At 37.4% G+C, this 22,403-nt stretch overlaps 1 protein-coding gene across 3 annotated transcripts in view; it reads left to right on the top strand.

Moving 5' to 3' along the window:
* HSD17B4 (hydroxysteroid 17-beta dehydrogenase 4) overlaps positions 1 to 22,403 on the top strand; it is a 90,774-nt gene that overhangs the window by 30,213 nt on the left and 38,158 nt on the right. For all 3 annotated transcript variants that reach the window (XM_032627898.1, XM_032627900.1, XM_032627899.1), the window contains exons 10-17: positions 990 to 1,014; positions 2,595 to 2,723; positions 5,945 to 6,048; positions 7,471 to 7,707; positions 10,169 to 10,220; positions 13,954 to 14,025; positions 16,917 to 17,020; positions 21,339 to 21,404. In XM_032627898.1, the coding sequence (XP_032483789.1) occupies positions 990 to 1,014; positions 2,595 to 2,723; positions 5,945 to 6,048; positions 7,471 to 7,707; positions 10,169 to 10,220; positions 13,954 to 14,025; positions 16,917 to 17,020; positions 21,339 to 21,404 (789 nt within the window). The remainder of the gene's footprint in view (positions 1 to 989; positions 1,015 to 2,594; positions 2,724 to 5,944; positions 6,049 to 7,470; positions 7,708 to 10,168; positions 10,221 to 13,953; positions 14,026 to 16,916; positions 17,021 to 21,338; positions 21,405 to 22,403) is intronic.

Here is a 22,403-nt window from a genome sequence, read left to right as displayed (position 1 = left end):
GCCAAGTTTTGATAGATATCTAGAGTGGCAGATAGAGATTTTTTGGATCGACTGGAGCTGTTGTTTCTAGCACCTGTGAGGAGTTTGCAGCTTGTTGCTTCACTCCCCAAGTATAGTAAAAGATGATATTTTTCTTGCCTGTTATCAGTACCACTGCCACTTTAACTACTCTGACAGCATCAAGGCCGATTGTCCGTAAAAGAATGAGTGATTAAAAAGCCATACCCTTGAGCATAGAGCCACTGAGAAGTGTGCTGTCTGCTGGTACAGTTTCTTCCGTTATATGCATGTGGAACACTGTAGTTGTGGTATTTGAAGATATGACAAACAGATTTTCTTACATGAGACATTTTCTTCTGAGGATTTCCTTGAATGGCTTCTAGAAAAAATGTCATCTTTCTGTACGGTGATTAATGTATTTGGTCATTTTCCTTATTTCTATATAAAGGTGTTTCATTAAAATTAGTATATGTAGTTAATTAAGTCAAACCCTGGCTTTATTTTTCTTTGCTTTTTATTTATTTTTATTCATTAAGTCTTTCTAGAAGACCATGTATTTCAAGTGATGTGCTGGGCAGATTTGGTATTTATATTGTTTAGCCTTCATGGTTACTTCATGAAGAGTGTATTATTATCCTGATTTTACATAAGGGGAATCTTGAGTTTAGGGAAGTCAAATTATTTAACCAGGATCAGACAGCTAGTCTGTAGAAGAACTGGTATCACACCTTGGTTTCTGTGCAAAGTCATGCTTTTCTACTACATGCATTTCTGCTATATTGTGTTGCTTTATTTTTCTACTCTGATAACATGAATAGTGCAAAGGCATGCGGGCCAACGGACTTTTGTAGAGCTGCATTATTTTCATCCATTGTCATCTAGCATTCTGATACTCGTAAAAAGATAGCTGCCTGTTTTGTTAATTTCATAAAAATTTTATTAGTAATTTCACATTAGATGGTATAACTTCTTCCTCCTCTTTTTGGTAGGTTGGAGCAGGATGGATTGGAAAATGTAAGTCTCTTTTGGTTTTTGGTTTGCCATACATTATTTCCATATCTTTAAAACTGCATATCCAGGTAGAGCTGGATAAAGACTTTGTCAAATGCTGAACCATTGGATTTAGTGCACGCATAGTCAAACTCAAACATTGTTATAGCAACAGGTCTTCTAAAACATGGAAGTTGCCCTGCAGGCCTGTGGTATTTTCAAGGATCTTTTCAATTTTTTTCCTATTAGCAGTGCTTATTCGATATTTGTTGTGTCCTATTCAGAACTGGCTGTTTCTTCAGACAGTGCAGTCTCTCTTTATATTGATGTTTGTCTTCCCATGTCTCCGACACCCCACATGCCTGTTCAGCAGAGTAGTGAGTGGGAGGGAGGGCATTTTTTGAAGATGGGAAGAGCTGTGTCGTAGGCAAGTTCTCCAGTTCTCTCAGTGATTCTTTTCTTCCTTGGAGCATGAGACATCAGGAGGAGACAGTGGGAAATCACACTGGACAGCTTTCTAGAAGAGAACTTGCAGCTGATCTATAGAAATTATTCTCCTTCAGCCCAATAGTAAATTCATCTGGCTTAAATCCTCTCTTCCCCCAGTTCTTAAACCTTGTGAGCTCCAAATTGGATAATTACTGTATGGTGTTTAAAAAAAATGTGAACATTCCGGTATCCCAATTCAAGTTTTCAGTTGGATGCTGGTATCAAAATTAATTGAATTATTTAAAAGGCTGCCATTACTGGATGACATTGTTACAACATATTGTATAGTATTATTAATGACTGTTCTCTAAGTTATGAAGTAACTTATTCAAACATTTTTAAGTGTCTTAAGACATCTTTTAAGAAAGGAAGATCAGTTGTTGCAATAAAAGCTGTATATGGGACTTTATCAATAGGAAATCTCTAGAAGCTTCTGTCATTCCCCAGGACAAACCTTCAATTTAGTAATCATCAAAGTCTGACCATTCTGTTTAAATAAGGTTCTATTTATTCCTCAGGCTTTTTAAAAAAGAAACAGTGTTAAAAATTATCTTCATGGAACTTATGCAGCAATGATGATTTTTGTGAATCTGGGCAATCTAGTTGACTTCCCATGGAAAAGGAGGAAGAGCAAAGGGAGGAAAAGGGAGAATTATGTAGGGTTTTCTGATACATTAATTTGATTATCTGGAGTCTTTGACCTGTTATCACCACTAGTTTTCAGTTTGCTATTCAACAGAGCTCTATTCTGTTCTATTACCTTGAAGTGTATTATCTAAGTGATCTGTGGTGATGAAGACAGTCTTTTGGTGTGATTATATATAATTTAACTTTCTGATTCAGCATTTCATCCTACCTTTAGTAGTATCTGGCATAGTCAGAGGAGAGAGAGGTTTTCCCTTCAGCTTCAAATATTAGAAAAAGAAATTTGACATCCTAGTGGGTTTGTTATTTTTTTTCTAATTTGTAGTAAAAATCTTTAGAAGTGAGAATCTTTTTTCCAAATTCCGTTTTTCTTGATGTTAAAAAAAAAAATTCAGGGGACTCATGAATTCTACTTTCTGTGTCCCTCTTAAACTATGTGTTCATTATCTTGGTTTTGTTTCTATAACCAGTACGATGGGAGCGGACCCTTGGAGCCATTGTAAGACAGAGGACTCAGCCAATGACTCCTGAGGCGGTGAAGGCTAACTGGACGAAGATCTGTGACTTTGATAATGCCACCAAGCCTCAGAGAATTCAAGGTAAAGAGTCCCAAGTCAGTTTAGTCCTGTTGGGTAATCAGAGGCAACAAAGCATTCTCTTCTCTTATGGAATTGTCTTCTTAATTGTGATAACTTAGATGCTCAAATCATCAAGAGCACATTTTCTGCTCCAGTAGGTATTAGAACTCTCCAATTTAAGGTATGTATGTTACTCCCACTGTCAGTTTTTCAGTTTTCTTATGATCCTGATTTTTTGGTATATGTGTGATTGAGGGGACGGTAGGAGGTGTTTACCCATTTGTGCTCAATGCATCTATTCCCCATCTGATGGTTGGTTTCAAAGACTTGCCTTATCTAATCACATACTCCTTATCTGATCTGATTTTTCTTTATTTCCCCAAAAGTTTATTTAAGTCTTATATTATTTAGGCTTAGGTCTTTTCTCTCTAGTGAACAGATTTTGCTTTGTTTTAGCACTTTGTCTTTGCTACTGTTTCTCTGCCTTGCTAAGATGCCTCTTATTTCTTTTATCACCTCTGCTAATCTCGGTGCTTCTTTAGAAAAACTCAAGCCCCAGATGTTCAACAAAACCTCCCCAGATATTCTGGGCTTCATATTCTGGGCTTCAGCTCTTTCTTAGCTGAACTCTTACCACTTGAGCATCTCATCATGACTGCTTTCCACTGCTTTTGTTTCATAAGTGTGTGGTTTCTTAACTGCATAATAAGTTCCTTTGGAGGCAGAGAATGTATCTTGTATGTCCTTTTGTATTTGGTGCTAGCATAGTGCTGAACTCATAGAAAGGATTTAGTAAATGCTTGTTACCTTGCATTATTGAATCATCTATGATATGCCACAGGAAGAGATGGCCAATAAAAGTCACATTATTTTTTCTAGTATAACTCACATATGTATATAGTATATGAAATTTAAAGGACCTTTCTGGGAAGGATCATGAATCAGGATTATTTTACAGAAAAATTTTTTTTTTCCCTTCCTAGTATTATATTTAATGTTTGATAGAAGAATATATCTGAAAAATGACTGTTTTTTTTTTTTTAATCCCAGTGTTACTTTCCTGTCTGCTGGTACACTCACTGAAATTTTCATTATACTTTTCTCAATCAGAGGATAACATGATTGTTATGTCATTAGCGGTAGCATTTTCTGTATTCTTTTTTTTGTTATTTGAGGTAAATTTAGTCTACGAGTAGCAGTCACCTATCAATGAAAATTAGGAAAAGGAAAAAGGAAGAAGTATCTTAAAAATTCTTCTCTGGGGTCAGAATTCCATTTTATTGCCTTAAAAGTATTAGACTAATATAAAGAAAAAGCTAATGATGAATTATATAGTTATAAATGAAAAGATACCCCTAGTATTTGAAGTACAGTTAGAAAAAAATTCTTACACTTTCTGTAGAATCACGACTTTCCAAGCACTCATTTCATCATTCTCATTTTACAGATGATGGAACTAAATCCCAGAAAAGCTGAGTAAGTGGCCCAAGCTTTCTCAGTGTTTGAGCCAAGAGTTAACTCAGGTGGTCTATCTTTGAGTGCAGTACCTCCAGCCTGTACCGAGGTTAACTTTCAGTTAAATCGCCTCCCATCTAGGCAGCAGCCTAAAGGGGGTGGTAAGAGGAGGATTGGTAGGCAAGAAACCTACCTAGTGTCACCAGGAATGGCAGAGAGCCCTGGTCATCTCACATTCTGTAGTTTAGTTATAGTTTTTGTCTGAGTTTAGAAGGAGGCCCATATATCTAAGGTTTGTTAGAAAGGCCCCAGAGCTTTTGGAACCTTATGGCCTATGTGGATACTCTGTGAATCTCCTTTATTAACATTTTAGGCTCCAGAATAGCAGCTTCTGAATTCTGTCTGTAGTCACTGGTCATGACGGTGGTTTTCTCTGGAAGAATTTTTAGTAATGTTTTCTGAGCAGTTACCTGTACAGAGACCTGGGGGGTAATCTTGACATTGTTGCATCCTGGAGGAGGGGTGATGGTGGGGAGAGAAGGAAAATTAGTTGTCCCTCCACCAGATGGAAATTGAACATCTGTGGACAAGGATCTGACTTTACAGAGTTGTAAAATCACTCAAAGACTTTGCAAAGCTCAGAGCCTCTTTGGAATCATAACGTGGGGAGAGTATGTTGGAAACACCCAGTTGTCTTTGGTCTATTCAGAGTCTTTCACGATTTTTTCCTGCAATAGCCTGACATCATGCAGTCAGTTCACGAATGCCAGTGAAGGTTCTGCAGCAGGCTTGCTGGATGAGATAGGAATGATTGTCCAAAGCATTGTAGCTTTTCTTAGTCACGTCTGTAACAAAAGCTTTTTTTTTTTGGAAATAGCTTACATTTATTTGGATTTCACCAGGGGAGTATTAGCTCTTTAGGATATTTGAAAGATGATGCTTTTATGATCTTTATGTAATAGGTTTACCAAAGCACTCTGTCTTATTTAAATTCCAGTGATCCTAAAGAGAAAATTCAATTCGTTCATCCTTATTTATCCTGAAGTTGATTGACTTGAATCATTCATGATTTAAAATTTTTTTCAGTACAAATGAAATATAGTTCAACTATATAGGAAAAATCTGGAAGTTTGTCCTGTAGGTCACTTTAAATAGCACTGTAAAATAACTGGCTAGATATTTCACATATGCAAATTGCTCTTCCCACTCCATAGTGGGACTGATTTTTTTTTTAAATTAATTTTTATTGGAGTATAGTTGATTTACAATGTTGTGTTAGTTCCTGCTGTATAGCAAAGTGAATCAGTTATACATATACATATATCCACTGATTTTTAGATTCTTTTCCCATATAGGTCATTATAGAGTATTGAGTAGAGTTCCCTGTGCTATACAGTAGGTTCTTATTAGTTATCTATTTTATATATAGTAGTATGTATATGTCAATCCCAGTCTCCCAATTTATCCCTCCCTGTCTCCCTCCCCACTTGGTAACCATAAGTTTGTTTTCTACATCTATAACTCTCTTTCTGTTATGTAAATAAGTTCATTTGTACCATTTTTTTAGATTCCACATATAAGTGATATCATAGATATTTGTCTTTCTCCTTCTGACTTAACTTCACTCAGTATGACAATCTCTAGGTCCATCCATGTCACTGCAAATGGCATTATTTCATTCTTTTTTTATGGCTGAGTAATATTCTATTGTATATATGTACCACATCTTATCCATTCATCTGTTGATGGAAAAAAGCATTATTATTGTTATTTATTCCTTTTTTTAGAATCAATTGGTGGTATAATTGAAGCTTTAAATAAAATAGATTCAGATGGAGGAGTTTCGGCAAATCATACCAGTAGTGCGACATCAACAGCTACATCAGGATTTGTAAGTGGAAGAGAAAGCCTAGTGCTTTGCCTTCTCTGGAGACTTTTTTCTTTTCTTTCCTTTTCTTTTATGCAAAAAATACTTTTCCAAGCTATTAATTTATTGTTAAATAGGAAAGGTGAGTGACCATAAAACTTTATAGAACATGTACTGAATGTTTATAAAATTTGAATGAACATAAGGCTAAAATATTAAATGTAACTTTTACTTTCTCTTCTTCAGTGTAATAAACAAGTGTCTTTTTTGTGTTTTGGAGCATTTTTTAAAATCGTCCTTCAGTCGCTTTCTAACTCTTTAGAAAAGGATATTTAACTTAGTGCCTCTTTTGAGTCATTTCTTTTAAGGAAAAGCATTGATAGATTGTATTTTGGAAATATTTCAACATGGCTGCAAAGTAAAAAGTCTCCCATTGTGTCAGAAATTCTAGTAGAGCTGTGGTTATAGCTCTTGTGAAGTTTGCTGATTACCTATCTCCAGTACTTCTTTTTTAAAAAAAAAAATTATAGTGCATAAATAATAAAAAATAAGTCATTTGACACATTCAGTTATGGTGTTTGACTCAGGGGAGACATAGTGATGAAATAAACAATCTAATTGTAACCCTGAGAATATGATCAGTTTATAAATGTGATTTTACTTTAGAGTAGGGGTTGGCAAACTTTTTTGGTAAAGGGCCAGATGGTAAATATTTTAGGCTTTATGGACCACGTACTGTTTCTGACACATAATCTTCTTTTTCTTTTTTTAGACCACTCTTAAAAAAATGTAAAAACCATTTTTAATTCTCAGCTGTTGTTTGCCGACTCTTGCTTTAGAATGAAAGTGATCAAAAATTGGACATGATTCTTTTATAACCTAACATATGCTTCACAAATTGGCTAGGCATGTCATCACTAAATAGAAAAATACAATATCCAGTTAGATAAAGGACAGTCCTAGGTAGGAGCTTACAGTAAAATCTAATTATAACCAAAACCATTATGAGGGAGTCTGATTTACAAGCATTAAGCAGTGTTTTGCTCATCTGTTTATACTGACTTTTATAAAATAGATCTTATAGAGCCATTCATTATCCCTGTTTATAATAATTTTTTTATTTTTTGTAATTTTGAGTAGCTAACAGTCACTGTATTAATAGGCTTTTCCATCATCAGAGACAGGAAAGTTGAAAATGAGATATACTATCTGTTAACAAGAAGTGGACAAGAAAAAAGTACTTATTTGTCAATGAAGTCTTTTTCCATACAATTGATTTTATTAAGAAAATATAGTGAAACAATTATGATACCCTATCAGATTCACTAAAATGACATTCTATTCACAAAGCTAAGTGTGTAGCAGTTAATAGTTTTGAAAAGTCAGAAATTTAAAGATTTGACAAGAATATCAGTGAAAAAATAATTTTCTACAATTGTTCCATAGGCTGGAGCTATTGGCCATAAACTTCCTCCATTTTCTTCTTCTTATACGGAACTGGACACTATTATGTATGCCCTTGGAGTGGGAGCATCAATCAAGGAGCCGAAAGATTTGAAGTTTATTTATGAAGGGAGTTCTGATTTCTCCTGTTTGCCGACCTTTGGAGTTATTCTAGCTCAGAAATCTATAATGGGTGGAGGATTAGCAGAGATTCCTGGGCTTTCAGTCAACTTGGCAAAGGTATGCATAATAAGAAACCTTTATTTTGCTCTTCTTCTCTTCCTTTAAATATGATTGGTAAATGTCACATACTCTGTGTGTGTGTGTGTGTGTGTGTGTGTGTGTGTGTGTGTGTGTGGTGTCTTAATAAAATAGTTTATAGTGGTTGATTCAAGAATAAAGATTTAGCATGTCTTTCAATTTTTCTTAAAAAGAAAAAAAGGGTAGAGAGTTCGTTGAAAAGGCAAGCAAAAAGACGGCAACAGTAATTATGTACAGTCCGTAACCCTGGCATGTTATTAATTCTCTCTCTGCCATTACATGCTATTTGACCAAGAGTTAATAACTTCTCTAAGCTTCAGTTTCCTTATCTATAAAATGGGTATGATAATCCTTACCTGACGATAGTGATGAAGGAGCAAGAGCGAAGAATATTTGAAGCAGAGAGAACAGGTGTAAAGGGCCCCGAGGCAGGTGCATACTTACCTTGCTTTTGGTTGATACAGCTATAGAATGAGCAAGGGGGCAGCGGTAGGAGAAGAGGGCCTTGTAGTCATCATAAGAATTTCAACTCATACTCTGATTAACATGGGAGGCCATTTATAGTGCTTTGAACTGAGGAGTGGTATGATCTGGCTGTGTTCACTCACAGGCTCATTTTTGCTCCTCTGTGGAGAATAGATTTATGGGAGCCAAGCATGGAAGCAGGGAAACCAGTTTGGAGTTTATTATGGTAATTCCAGCACTAGTCTGGATATGCATGGAAAGAAAGAGGAGTCAGGGCTGAAGGTTTTTGGTCAGGTTAACTGGGATGATATATATGCATATATACCCGTATATTCATAATTAATTATGTACAATGTATTTAATATGTATAGTAGTTACATATGACATATTACTATGTATAATAAAATAGATACATACAATCACTTTAAGGTGGGGATGATCAGGAGTTGGTTTTGGACAGATCTGAGATGCCTATTATACATTCAAGTGGAGATATAAAGTGGGCAGTTAAATGTGTGAGTTTAGAGTTTGCGGGAGAGGCTCTACTGGGATTTGTAGCATTTAAGTGAGATTAAAGACATGAGACTGGGTGAAATCACCAATGTGTGAATGTAAGTAGCGAAAAAAGCCTGAGTTTGGTGAGAGGTTGAAGAGATGAGAAGGAGTTAGCAAGAGAGACTGGGAAGGAGTGGCCGGTGAGGTATGAGGCGTATCAGGAGAATGTGGTATTTGAGAAGCAAAGTGAATAAATTGTTCCAAGGAGGAAGGAGCAAACAACTGTGAGAAGGCTTTGGGGTTATTTTATTTCTTGAAGTAAGGGTCAGGCCATGAGTCCAGTTGATAACTGTTGAATCGTAGACTTTTGAACTGGTTTCTGTGATTTTGACTGATTGGAGAACCCATTTACTGGAGGATTGATTAGCTCATTGCTGCTCTGAATCTATGAGAATCTCCGGTTATTTTATTAAAGTATTCGATGAAGTAGGGAGGGAGGCAAGAGATAGATGCCAGGCAGTTTGTCGCTTTAGTCACTCTCCCGTGGTATTCGTTGCATACAGTTCTTCTGTTTGGGTAATGTCGGTACAAACAATTAAAGTAAATGTTTCAGAATTCTTCCTCAGAGTTGGAAGGAGTTGGAAATCATGAATAGTGTTCAAAATCTGTCCCTGGGAATGATAGCCGTCTTGGGATCTGAATCCCAGTCTTCCTAACCTTGAGCTTCCAGGTCGTATCATAGTGAGGCAGTCCTTCATTTGTCCTCCCATCACTACCCTCACCCCTTTTCTTTTTCCCTTCTGGGTTCTGAGGAAGACTGGGAATTAAACTGTCCCGTAGCAGTTGAGTGTGGTCATTCGGATATATGGGTCAGGTTTTGTTTTTACTGTCCTGTAGTATTCCTACATATATTTTTATATTCTTGCTTTGATACATTGAGGTTAAGTGGCTATGAAGTTGCACAGGGTCTTTAGTATTTACTCTTACACTAAGGAAATGTTGACATTGCTTTTACTTGAATGTGGTTGTAAGATTTATATTAATGTTTTGGTTGTGTCATTTGTATTTGGCAGGTGTGACCTGAAATTACTTTTCTAGTACTGACCTATTTGTTCATTTTTATTCAATAGATATTTACTGGATACCTGCTATGTTCCAGGCACAGTGATGAACACTGGAAATACGCCTAGTTTAGTGTCTCCATTGGCAAATAATCCACAGTTATCAGTCAACAAAAATTTATGAATGTCAAGAAAGAACACAAATGTATCTCTTCTATTCTAGAGAGCTGACAGTCTTTAGATTGGGGGACTGATTATTTCTGAATCATATAATTAAGAAGTGGGAGCCAAATTGAGACAGATAATTTGGGGGAAGTAGTCACGTGGACAGTGAAATGCCACTTGTGATTAGCGGTATCCACAGAAGAAGCTGTGGAAGAAGAAAGTCTACTAATAAAATTTTGCTTACCCTAACGCAGGTTCTTCATGGGGAGCAGTACCTGGAGTTATATAAACCACTTCCCAGAGCAGGTGAGTTCTTGATCGTTTTATTTTCTGACTAACCTTCCAAACTGTGTCAATGTGTTAAACTGGCATAGAGCAACCTAAATAAACTATAAGTTATTTATGTGCATGTCAGGCATATACCATGCCACTCCCTTCTGGCCTGCAGAGTTTCTGCAGAACAATCAGCTGATAGCCTTATGGGCATTCCCTTGTATATGCTCTTTGCTTTTCTTTTGCTGCCTCTAGAATTCTCTCTTTAAGTTTTGCCATTTTTATTATGCTATGTCTTGGTGCGGGTCTGTTTGGATTCATCTTGTTTGGGACCCTCCGTGTTTCCTGTACATGGATATCTGTTTTCTTCTTCAGACTTAGGAAATTTTCAGCCATAATTTCATTAAATATATTTTTACCCCCTTCTCCCTTTCTTCTCTTTCTGGGACCCCTATAATGGAATGTTGGTATGCATGATGTTACCCCAAAGATCCCTTAAAATGTTCTCATCTTTTTTCTTTTTGCTGTTCTGATTGGGTGATTTCCATATTCCAGATCACTTATGTGTTCTTCTGTATCACCTAGTGTGCTGTTAATTCCTTTTAGTGTGTTTTTCTTTTCAGTTGTTGTATTCTTCAGTTCTGATTGGTTCTTTTCAGAATTTTCTAGTTCCTTGTTAAAACTCTCACTGTATTCAGCTATTCTTTTCCCTAATTCAGTTAGCATTCTTATTACTAATGCTTTGAATTCTTTATCTGGTTAATTGTTTATTTCTATTTCATTAGTTGTCTTTTTCAGGAGTTTTCTCTTGCTCTTTCAGTGGAAACAGATTCCTCTGTCTTTTCATTTTGCTTATCTATTTCTTTATCTATTGAAATTTGGTGAAATAGTTACCTATGGTGGTCTAGAAGGGGTGTTCTTTTGTGGGCGTGTCCCTATACAGTCTGCGTGTGCCCAGTGGCATTGATGGGAGAGCTGGATTTGATGTGAGCACAATTTATGTCTTTTCTCAAGGTGTGCTGGCAGCTGTCATCTTGGTAGGGGGTGGGGCCGGAGATGGAGGAGTAGGGCCAAGCTAGATGTTAGGTAGAGCTTCCCCTCTGCTTAGTGGCTGTTACCCCACTATTTGGTGCGGGGGCAGGTCCCAAGTTGCTGGAGCAGAAGCCCTGAGGGTCGGGTCTGAGCTGGCTAAATTTCCATTAAGTGTGTGCTTTCCCCCCCTCCCAGCACTGGCACCCTTACCCCAGAGGGGTGCAGTGGTGGAGCGAGAGGGGCTGGGGTGGGTAGTCAGTGAGGGTCGGAGCATGGATTTTGTTTGGCATGGCCACCATCAGAGATCTGGAGCCCCTGTGCAGTCACCAATAATGGCTGCCCCCTCGCCACTCAGTTGCCACTTAGGGTTTGAACCTCCTCAGTGTCTCATGGCTGAGCCTTTTCCTCAATCACGGCAGCCCAGAGTGTGAAGCTGCAACACGAGGCAAATGGTGCTGGTGTGTTCTCTCAGCTCAGGCTGGGGACCAGGGCAGTTGTAGGCAACCAGTCAGCTACCCAAGTGGTTTCAGTCTGCCCTCTCTGCCCTGCCTCAGGAGCACATAAGTGTTCACATGCTCCCGGAGTCCAGGCTTCCCACAGCCCTCCTGTTAATCTCACTGGCCCTGCAGCCAGCCAAGGGGACTCGTGTTCCCTCTGTTGGACACCAGGGCTGGGGTGCCCAATATGTGGCTTGAAGTGCTCACTCCCCAGGGAAGGTATCTTCCTGTGTAATCTCCTTTTTCCTCTGAGTCCCCTCTCAGGGGCACAGGTCCTGACCTGCTCGCTTTTCTTCCCTTTCTACCCAGTTACCTGTGGGTCTTTCTTACAGTCTTGGTTGTACAGGTCTTTCTGGTCGTCTCCACTTAATTTTCAGGGAGAATTGTTCCACGTGTAGATGTATTTTTGATGTGTTTGTCGGGGGGGAGGTGAGTTCCGTGTTCTCCTGCTCCACCATCTCAGTTTGAGTTTTCCGTTTAGTGTTACAGCCTAAGTTTTCACACAGCTCTTTTTTATCTGAGGCAGTGTGCAGTGTGTGGTCAGGTGAAGAAGTCTGGCTTTTATTTTAAAGACAATAGATAACCACTGAAGGACTGAAAGGAGAGAATTATATGATCAAACGTGGATTTTAGAAAGCATCAACTCTGGCTCATGTTTGTAATGCTTGGATTCTAAGGGAATGAGATAGAGAGAAGGAGATTTTGTAAGAGACTGTTGTAATAATCTAGGTTAGAGACCGTGGTTGATTGAATAGGATTGTGGGCATGAGGATGGATATAAGTGGAGAAATTATAGCGATATGTAGGGAGTGGGCTTGGTGTTTCATTGGATGTGGAGTTGATCACCTGAAGAGATCATCAGCAATTTGACAATTATTTATTGATTACTTCCTAACTTCTAGGCTTTCTGCTAGGGTTGTGAATAAATGGAGAATGGAAGCAAATCTGGACTCTGCCCTCATGGAGCATATAACCTAGTTGGTGGGGAGGGCAGCCAATAATCAAAAAGCCACACAAATAAATGTACACTTGCAACTATATGTGCTAAACATTACAGATGAAACATACATGATACCATTAGAACTTAAAATAGAAGGATTTGGCATAACCAGGTTGGTAATCAGGTTGACTTTGGGAAAAAATAACTTCAGACATAATAGGAGAGCAGGTTTTAAAGTTGGTCAGAGTGGACATGCAGGTACCTCGTTAGAAGTCTGTTGTGGTAGTTCAGATGAAATGATGGTAGCTTAGGCTAAGGTGGTGGTGGAGAGATGGAGAGAAGTGGGAGAAGCAGAGCGAGATTTAGGAGGTGAAAGTGACAGCAATCTATTTATCCTTAGCGTTTCTTTTACCATCTTTCACACCTAGGCAGGTACCAAGTTCTTTGCTTCTCTCCCTTCAATACATTTAGAATCCTATTTCTGTCCACCTCACTTCGACCACCGTCATCTCTCACTTTCTAAGTGTTCTCTCTGCCTCCATTCTTGCTCCCTTCAGGTCTGCTTTTCTCACTGTAGCCAGAATATTATTTCCAAAATGCAAGTGTATTTGTCACTTCTCTATTAAAAACCCCAGATGGCTGTTCATAGACTTCAGGATGAAATCAGAAACTTTTCATATAATCTAGCTTCTCCCAGTCTCTGCATACTCAAGTCTTGCCACATACTTAGACACTATTTTTTGAGGCAGGGGTCATGCTGAAGTTTCTGGCTTGGCAGTTGGGTGGATAGTACCATTCATTCGTATAGGGAACAAAAGAGAAAAACAGCTTGGAGAAAAAAGATTATGAGTTCACTCCCAAACAATTGTTAATCCATCAAGATTTAACATTACCAGTTAAATAATGGGACAGTCCCTAAAAGAACGGAGTAGTTAGAAAGAAACACTGTCTAATTGAAGCCCGTAGAGTAGAGATTTGAGAAGGAATGGGGTAGATGGTGTTGGCTGTACGCTTAACAAGTGTTCATTGAATGATTGAAAATTGTTACTTTTTACAGCCTAATTTATCAGAATTATTGATGTTTCAAATTTGGTGATTCAGGTATTCTGATTGCTTTTAATGTTTATGATTCAACATTATATTGAAAATTATTCTAAATCATGATTTTTTAGTTTTGCTGAACTTACAGTGGAAGTTATGTTAATTTCTCTCATGTCTTCATATAACTTACGATCTTTAAAACAGTCTCCTTATTTGTTTATTTATTATTTATTTATTATTTTACTTTCCATTTTAGGAAAATTAAAATGTGAAGCAGTTGTTGCTGATGTCCTGGATAAAGGATCCGGTTTAATAATTCTTATGGATGGTAACTCATTTCTAGTTCTTATAATAATATTGTTAGATTCATAGACTTTGTATGTAATACAATACTTTATCACAGAAGTTGATGAATAAGTTTCTATTTATCTTCCAATTGTGAGAAAGCAAGATTAGTGTTCTAAAAATTCACAAGCTTTTTTAGAAAATAAGGGAGGAGGGGGTGGTCCAGAGAGTGGGACATTTCAGGGGATTTGTAACAACATAACCAAAGCACAGAGGTGAGAAATGTGACTGGTATAGCAAGCATAGAGGAGAATTATGCTTCCTAGATTATGTTTTTGGCAGGAATGAATACATAGACTGCCCTCAATTGATAATTAGGCTATGTTGTAGATACTCTTTTCTATGTTAGCTCTTTGGAACTTGGAACATATTTGACCCCTGAATCATTCTTATAAATTGTAGTTAGGTTCTTAACCTTGCATATTCAAACCTATTGAACTTATAATGTGGTTTAAACACCATAGCCACATTTTATTTGCAGTGGAAAAAAAGATTATAGTAGTTTAATGAATGTTGAAATACTAGTATTTAAACATAAGCTAAAGATACATTGCTTAGAATTTATTTGTTTTAAAGTTTAAGAACAATAGAAATAGATAAGCATTATAAAAAATTTTGGAAATAGCAGTGGAAAGTTTAATATTGTCTGGTATTTGGAATATAGGCTTTATAATTTTTGTTCTAAATATACAGGAGGTTATACTGAATATGTTGTTTTGGAACTTGCCTTGTTTTTACTTAATAATATATTGAGAACATTTTTAATGCTCTTAAATATTTTTCTACTACATTGTTTTTGTTAACTCATAGTTTACAAAGTAAACTATGTATTTCATCATAGACACGTAGAACATGTGTCTGTTCTCTCTCTTTCCCTCTTCCTCCTTATCCCTCTTCTTTCTTTTTTAAGATTGTTGTATTTTCTAACCATTTCAAATATTGGCTGACATTTGGCTGCAACTCACCCAGTTTTCTTTTAGTCTTCTCACCATTCTACCAAATGTCTACCACAAAAAAGTTCTGCAGTAACCTTAGCTTTAATTTTTACTCTTCTTTCTTGATCTACTGCATTTATTTAGCTACAGCTTGGTAATGGATAATAATGTATTAGAATCTGTAGATAAAATATAGACGGAATTAGATATCCAATTTTCTGTGTAATAAGGGTAAAAGTCTTATTTTAAATACAAATCACCATGACTTCCGTTATTTTTTGTTAGAATTATAGTTTTCCTTATTATACAATTCAAAATCATATTCCTAGTTTTACAGTGCTGGTGATTTAGGTGATGCTCAAACTGTCACCAGGAAAGTAGTCAGTGGAAAGAGGGACAGCTGTCTTTCATTCATTACTTGCTTACTTATTCACTAACTTGCTCAATCACATCGTTTGTTCATTGATTTACTAATTAATTTAATACCTATTTATTAGGTGCCTTTTCTGTCCCAGTTACTGTTCTAATTGCTGGGAATATGATGGTGAGCAAAAAAGCCATGATCCTGCCCTCCTGAAGCTTATACCTTCATTCTCACTTATTTCTTCTTTTACATTCCAGGCTCTATTGAGGACTTCAGCAGAATGTTTGAAAATTTGGGAGTGTGGTTATCTGTATTTTATTTTAATTTTTAAATTTTATTGAATTTTAGTGGATTTACAATGTTGTGTTAAATTCTGCTGTACAGCAAAGTGATTTAGTTATACATATATACATTCTTTTTCATATTCTTTTCCATTATGGCTTATCACAGGATATTGAATATAGTTCCATGTGCAATACAGTAGGACCTTGTTGTTTATCCATCCTATATATAATAGTTTCCATCTGCTAATCCCAAACTCCCAATCCATCCCTCCACCACCTTCCTTTCCCCTAGGCAACCACAAGTCTGTTCTCTATATCTCTGAGTCTATTCCTGTTTTGTAGATATGTTCATTTGTGTCATATTTTAGATTCCACATATAAGTGATATATGGTATTTTTCTCTTTCTGACTTCTCTTGGTATGATAATCTCTAGGTGCATCCGTGTTGCTGCAAATGGCATTATTTCAGTCTTTTTTATGGCTGAGTAATATTCCCGTGTGTGTGTGTGTGTGTGTGTGTGTGTGTGTGCGCGTGCGCGTGCGTGTGTGTGTGTGTGTGTATCACATCTTCTTTATCCATTCATCTGTTGATGGACTTTTAGGTTGTTTCCATGTCTTGGCTATTGTAAGTAGTGTTGCTATGAACGTAGGGGTGCATGCATCTTTTTGAATTATAGTTTTGTCTGGGTATATGCCTAGGAGTGGGATTGCTGGATCATATGGCAATTCTATTTTTAGTTTTTTGAGGAACCTCCATAGTGGCTGTACCGATTTACATTCCTATCAACAGTGTAGGAGAGTTCCCTTTTCTCCACACCCTCTCCAGCATTTGTTATCTGTAGACTTTTTAATGATGGTCATTCTGACCAGTATGAGGTGGTACCTCATTGTAGTTTTGATTTGCATTTCTCTAATAATTAGCGATGATGAGCATCTTTTCATGTGCGTTAGTCTGCATTTTATAGTGGAATTGTTTGAAAGGTTTGAGGAGGAGAGAATTGAAATATGAAAGGCAGTTGGGGAACTTTAAGAAGAGGTGAGATGAACTGCTGTTTCATAGTCAAGAAAGGGTTTGTCAAGATCCTCTTCTCTCTGCCTTCCAGAGACTGGTAGTGAGTGATTAAAATGAGTGCTCTGTATCCCAAACTTGGGTGTCTTTAAATTGCAAAGCCTTTTAGTAATTGGATTTTGTTTCTGAAACTTTTCAAAGGATTGTTGATCATATATTGGGTAACTAGTTATGTCTTTTGGTAATAACCTCTTTTCTTTTTTTCTTTCATTTACTTTTCAGTCTACTCTTATTCTGGGGAGGAACTTATATGTTATAATCAGTTCTCCATCTTTGTTGTTGGCTCTGGAGGCTTTGGTGGAAAACGGACGTCAGACAAAGCTAAGGTAGGCTATGACTTCATAAGCGAGATACATGTGTCATTAAGGATCCTTATCTGTATTTTGAACTTACCATATGTGTAATTTCATAGAGTAGGGCTTCAGTAATCCACACTTCTTTGAATCAGAATGTGTTCCTTGGATTTGAAATGCTGTTTATATTTGTATATTTTAATATATAACATATGTTATATATAGAAAAGTCTGGCTGACGTAAGTGTAATGTAGCTGAGGTAACTATGGGAATATCTTTGCTTTCTTATGCAAACTTTGCCTGCATCCAAAACTCTTTAGAAAAACCTGACACATACAAGTGATCCTTGAATAAATGCAAATCATCATTCATTAAATGACTTGAGCATTTCTCTTGTATAAAACAATTCTAGTTACTCTTTAGTTCTCAAATTCTATCCAAAAACATATTTTTTTTTCCTAAAAATATTTTGTAAATTGGATTTTACATCAATTTAACCTAGCTTTTACCTCTGCCCTCAGTTCCCAGAATAGGGCCGCACTGTCTTCCTAGGAGGACCAGCCCACTCATTTTTCCTATTACCTCCACACCGGCTCCCCAGCCCCAGCTTGTGTTTCAGAAGCTCAATTCCAGGTAAAAGTGGCTGAGAGTTACGGGGCTGTCTTCCTCCACCCCGCCCCTACTTGTAGGGTGGAGACTGTGTTCCACCGTGGCAGGCTGAGAACACTAGTGCCCTGATAACTCTTGCCCAGCCTGCTCATAGGGTGGTGGTCCCCTGCTACTAGAGGCAAGCTGAGAAGACCAGAAGCTCCTCCCTTGCCTAGGACTCTTCTTGTAAAGTGAGGATGTCACTTGGAGAGAAGTGGGCCACGATGCTTGCCCTCATGTCCGTTGCAGTAGTGCAGAGGTTTGGCCTGGGGGGCAAGGCAGGCTATAATAATATAGAGAGCTCTGAAGCTCTTCCCATGGAAACTGACTCATTTTGGTACCAAGTATTTGGAAGCTCAAAAGTAAGGATGGTTTCAAAAACAGTGTTACTTTAGTGATAATCAAGAGGAGGCTGGTAGCTCCATGAAAGCAGTAAACTAAACTAGTCCAACTAGAAATTTGCCAGAGAGAACCATGGAAAGACAACTAAGAAGAGTCATCATGGGATCATAACAAGCCTCAAGGACTGGCCTCAAAGACTACACCTCCAAAAAGGCATGACTTTAATTGGATCAGATTGTGGAACAATTTATGCCCCAGGGCACTGTTGAAAATAATAGAACAGTCATCTGTCAATTTGTGAAGCTGAACAGCTGGACAGTTTAACAGAGAGATCAGGGAGAGACAGTCACACAGAGCCCTGCTAAAACCATTGTCATCCCAGGCTGACTGTGCTTGCCCAAGGCTGTACCCTCTGAGGAGCAACATCAGAGTCTGCACACTGTGGGGGAAATGTACTTAAATAGTCTAGCCAAGTCACTAAACAAATAAACAAGTTAACAATAACAACAAGCCCTGGAAGGGGAAAGGGGTCTCAGTATCCAGAGTTGCTGCAATGTGTTATCTAAAGTATCTAGTTATCAACAAAAATTACAAGATCTGAAAGAAATAAAAGAGTATGATCCATATATACGAAAAAACAAAACAAAGCAGGCAACAGAGATTGCTTTTGAGAAGACTTAATAGGAAAAGACTTCAAAGCATTTATTGTGAATATAGTCAAAGAACTAAAGAAAACCATGCTTAAAGAAGTAAAGTGTGTAAAGAAGTAAAGTATGATGACAATGTCTCATCAAATAGAGAAAAATTGGGGAATTCCCCAGTGGTCCAGTGGTTAGCACTCCGCACTTCCACTGCAGGGGGCATGGGTTCAGTCCCTGGTCGGGGAACTAAGATCCTGCAAGCTGCGTGTTGTGGCTCAGAAAAAAAAAAAAAAAGAGAGAAAGAAATCTATAAATAGAAATTATATAAAAAAAGAACCAAATAGAAGTAGTTCTGGAACTGAAAGTACAATAACTGAAATGAAGAATTTACTAGAGGGTCTCAACAGTAGATTTGAAGTGGCAGAATTAAAATTAAAAAGCTTGAAGATCGATCAATCTATCTCTGTCTGAAGAACAGAAAGAAAAAAGGTGAAGAAAAAGAATGAAGAGGCTCAGAGAAATGTGAAATACCATTAAGTACACCAGCTTTTATGTAATGGGCATACCAGAAAGAGAGGAGAGAGAAAGAAGCAGAAAAAATAATTGAAGGAACAATGGCATTGATGAAAAACGTTGATCTACACATCCAAGAAGCTCAACTGCTCCAATTAGGATATAAATGCAAAGAGGAAGATCTAAATAGACATTTCTCCAAAGAAGACATATAGATGGCCAAAAAGCACATGAAAACATGCTCAACATCACTAATTATTAGAGAAATGCAAATCAAAACTATGAGTTATCACCTCACTCTGGTTAGAATGGCCATCAACAAAAAATCTACAAACAATGAATGCTGGAGAGGGTGTGGAGAAAAGGGAACCCTTTTGCACTGTTGGTGGGAATGTAAATTGATACAGCCACTACGAAGAACAGTATGGAGGTTCCTTAAGAAACTAAAAAGAGAGTTAGCATATGATCCAGCAATCCCACTACTGGGCATACATCTGGAGAAAACCATGCACCCCAATGTTCATAGCAGCACTGTTTACAATAGCCAGGACATGGAGGCAACCTAAATGTCCATCAGCAGAGGAATGGGGGATTCCCTGGTGGTGCAGTGGTTAAGAATCTGCCTGCCAGTTCAGGGGACACAGGTTCATGTCCTGGTCCGGGAAGATCCCACATGCCGTGAAGCAACTAAGCCCATGCGGCACAACTACTGAGTCTGCACTGTAGCACCTGCGAGCCACAACTACTGAGCCCATGTGCCACAACTACTGAAGCCTGCGTGCCTAGAGCCTGTGCTCTGCAACAAGAAAAGACACTGCAATGAGAAGCCTGCACACTGCAATGAAGACTAGCCCCCGCTCACTGCAACTAGAGAAAGCCTGCACACAGCAACAAAGATCCAACAAAGCCAAAAAAAATAAATTAAATAAATAAATTTATTAAAAAAAAGATTTATGCACTTAAAAAAAAAAGAGGAATGGATAAAGAAGATGTGGTACATATATACAATGGAATATTACTAAGCCATAAAGAAGAATGAAATACTGCCATTTGCAGGAACATGGATGGACCTAGAGACTGCCATACTGAGTGAAGTAAGTCAGATAAAGACAAATATCATATGATATCACTTATATGCAGAATCTGAAAAAAAATGATACAAATGAACTTCTTTACAAAACAGAAATAGAGCCACAGATGTAGAAAACAAACTTATAGCTACCAGGGGGGAAATGGTGGGGGAGTGATAACTTGGGAGATTGGGATTGACATATACATACTACTATATATAAAACAGATAACTAATCAGGACTTAACTCTATAGCACAGGGAACTCTACTCAATGCTCTGTAAGGACCTATATGGGAAAAGAATCTAAAAAAGAGTGGAGATATATGTGTGTATATGTATATATATATATATATAAAAAACTGATTCACTTTGCTGTACACCTGAAATTAACACAACATTGTAAATCAACTATACTGCAATAAAAATTAAAAAGAAAATAAATGCAAAGAGATCCACAATCTTGGTAAAGTGCATTTAAAGATTAAATCAATATAGATGTGAATTGTTTGTCTAATTCTTACAGTTACTGTCATCTTTTGCATTGGGAAAAGAGTCTTTACCTTTTTCTCCTCTGTGGCCTAGAGAATGGATCTGGTTATATAATTCCTTTCATTAAACAAGGTCATTTCAGGGAAATCTTAATGTAGATGAAGCTAGCAGTTATGAAATTTTAAATATCATTATGTGCTGAAAATAAAATATTAAACTTTTTTTCCAGCTTGCAGATTTTGTTATAGTCAGCCCTCCATATCTGTGGGTTCTGTATCCACAGGTTTGGCATCTGCAGATTGAATCAACTGTGGATCAAAAATATTCAGAAAAAAAATTCCAGAAAGTTCCCAAACTATTTACACAGCATTTACATTGTATTAGGTATTATAAGTAATCTATGGGCATCCTCCCAAGTATATGGGAGGACATGCATAGATTATATGTAAATACTACACTGCTTTTATATAAGGGATTTGAGCATCTGCAGATCTTGGTATCCATGAAGGGGTCCTGGAACCAATCACCCTTGGAAACTGAGGGATGACTGTATATTGAAACATGGTTGTTTATCAAATATCAGTTTGGGTAAAGAGAATAACAATTATTTTGTTATTATTTAATGTGTAATGTTTTTTGATCTCAGGTAGCTGTAGCCATACCTAATAGACCTCCTGATGCTGTACTTACAGATACCACCTCACTTAATCAGGTAAGAATTTTTTTTTTTAACATCTTTATTGGAGTATAATTGCTTTACAATGGTGTGTTAGTTTCTGCTTTACAACAAAATGAATCAGTTATATATATACATATGTTCCCATATCTCTTCCCTCTTGCGTCTCCCTCCCTCCCACCCTCCCTATCCCACCCCTCCAGGTGGTCACAAAGCACCGAGCTGATCTCCCTGTGGTATGCGGCTGCTTCCCACTAGCTATCTACCTTATGTTTGGTAGTGTATATACGTCCATGCCTCTCTCTCGCTTTGTCACAGCTTACCCTTCCCCCTCCCCATATCCTCAAGTCCATTCTCTAGTAGGTCTGTGTCTTTATTACTGTCTTACCCCTAGGTTCTTCATGACATTTTTTTCCCTTAAATTCCATATATATGTGTTAGCATACGGTATTTGTCTCTTTCTTTCTCACTTACTTCACTCTATATGACAGACTCTAGGTCTATCCACCTCATTACAAATAGCTCAATTTCGTTTCTTTTTATGGCTGAGTAATATTCCATTGTATATATGTGTGACATCTTCTTTATCCATTCATCCGATGATGGACACTTAGGTTGTTTCCATCTCTGGGCTATTGTAAATAGAGCTGCAGTGAACATTTTGGTACATGACTCTTTTTGAATTATGGTTTTCTCAGGGTATATGCCCAGTAGTGGGATTGCTGGGTCATATGGTAGTTCTATTTGTAGTTTTTTAAGGAACCTCAGTACTGTTCTCCACAGTGGCTGTATCAATTTACATTCCCACCAACAGTGCAAGAGGGTTCCCTTTTCTCCACATCCTCTCCAGCATTTATTGTTTGTAGATTTTTTGGTGATGGCCATTCTGACTGGTGTGAGATGATATCTCATTGTAGTTTTGATTTGCATTTCTCTTTGGATTTGCATTTCTCTTTGGATTTATCCTGTATGGGACTCTCTGTGCTTCCTAGACTTGATTTACTATTTCCTTTCCCATATTAGGGAAGTTTTCAA

This window comes from Phocoena sinus, chromosome 3 (assembly GCF_008692025.1).
Source record: "Phocoena sinus isolate mPhoSin1 chromosome 3, mPhoSin1.pri, whole genome shotgun sequence".
Classification (NCBI taxonomy): Eukaryota; Metazoa; Chordata; class Mammalia; order Artiodactyla; family Phocoenidae; genus Phocoena; species Phocoena sinus.
Note: the sequence above shows the minus strand (reverse complement) of the source record. Positions and strands in the feature narration are given on the sequence as shown.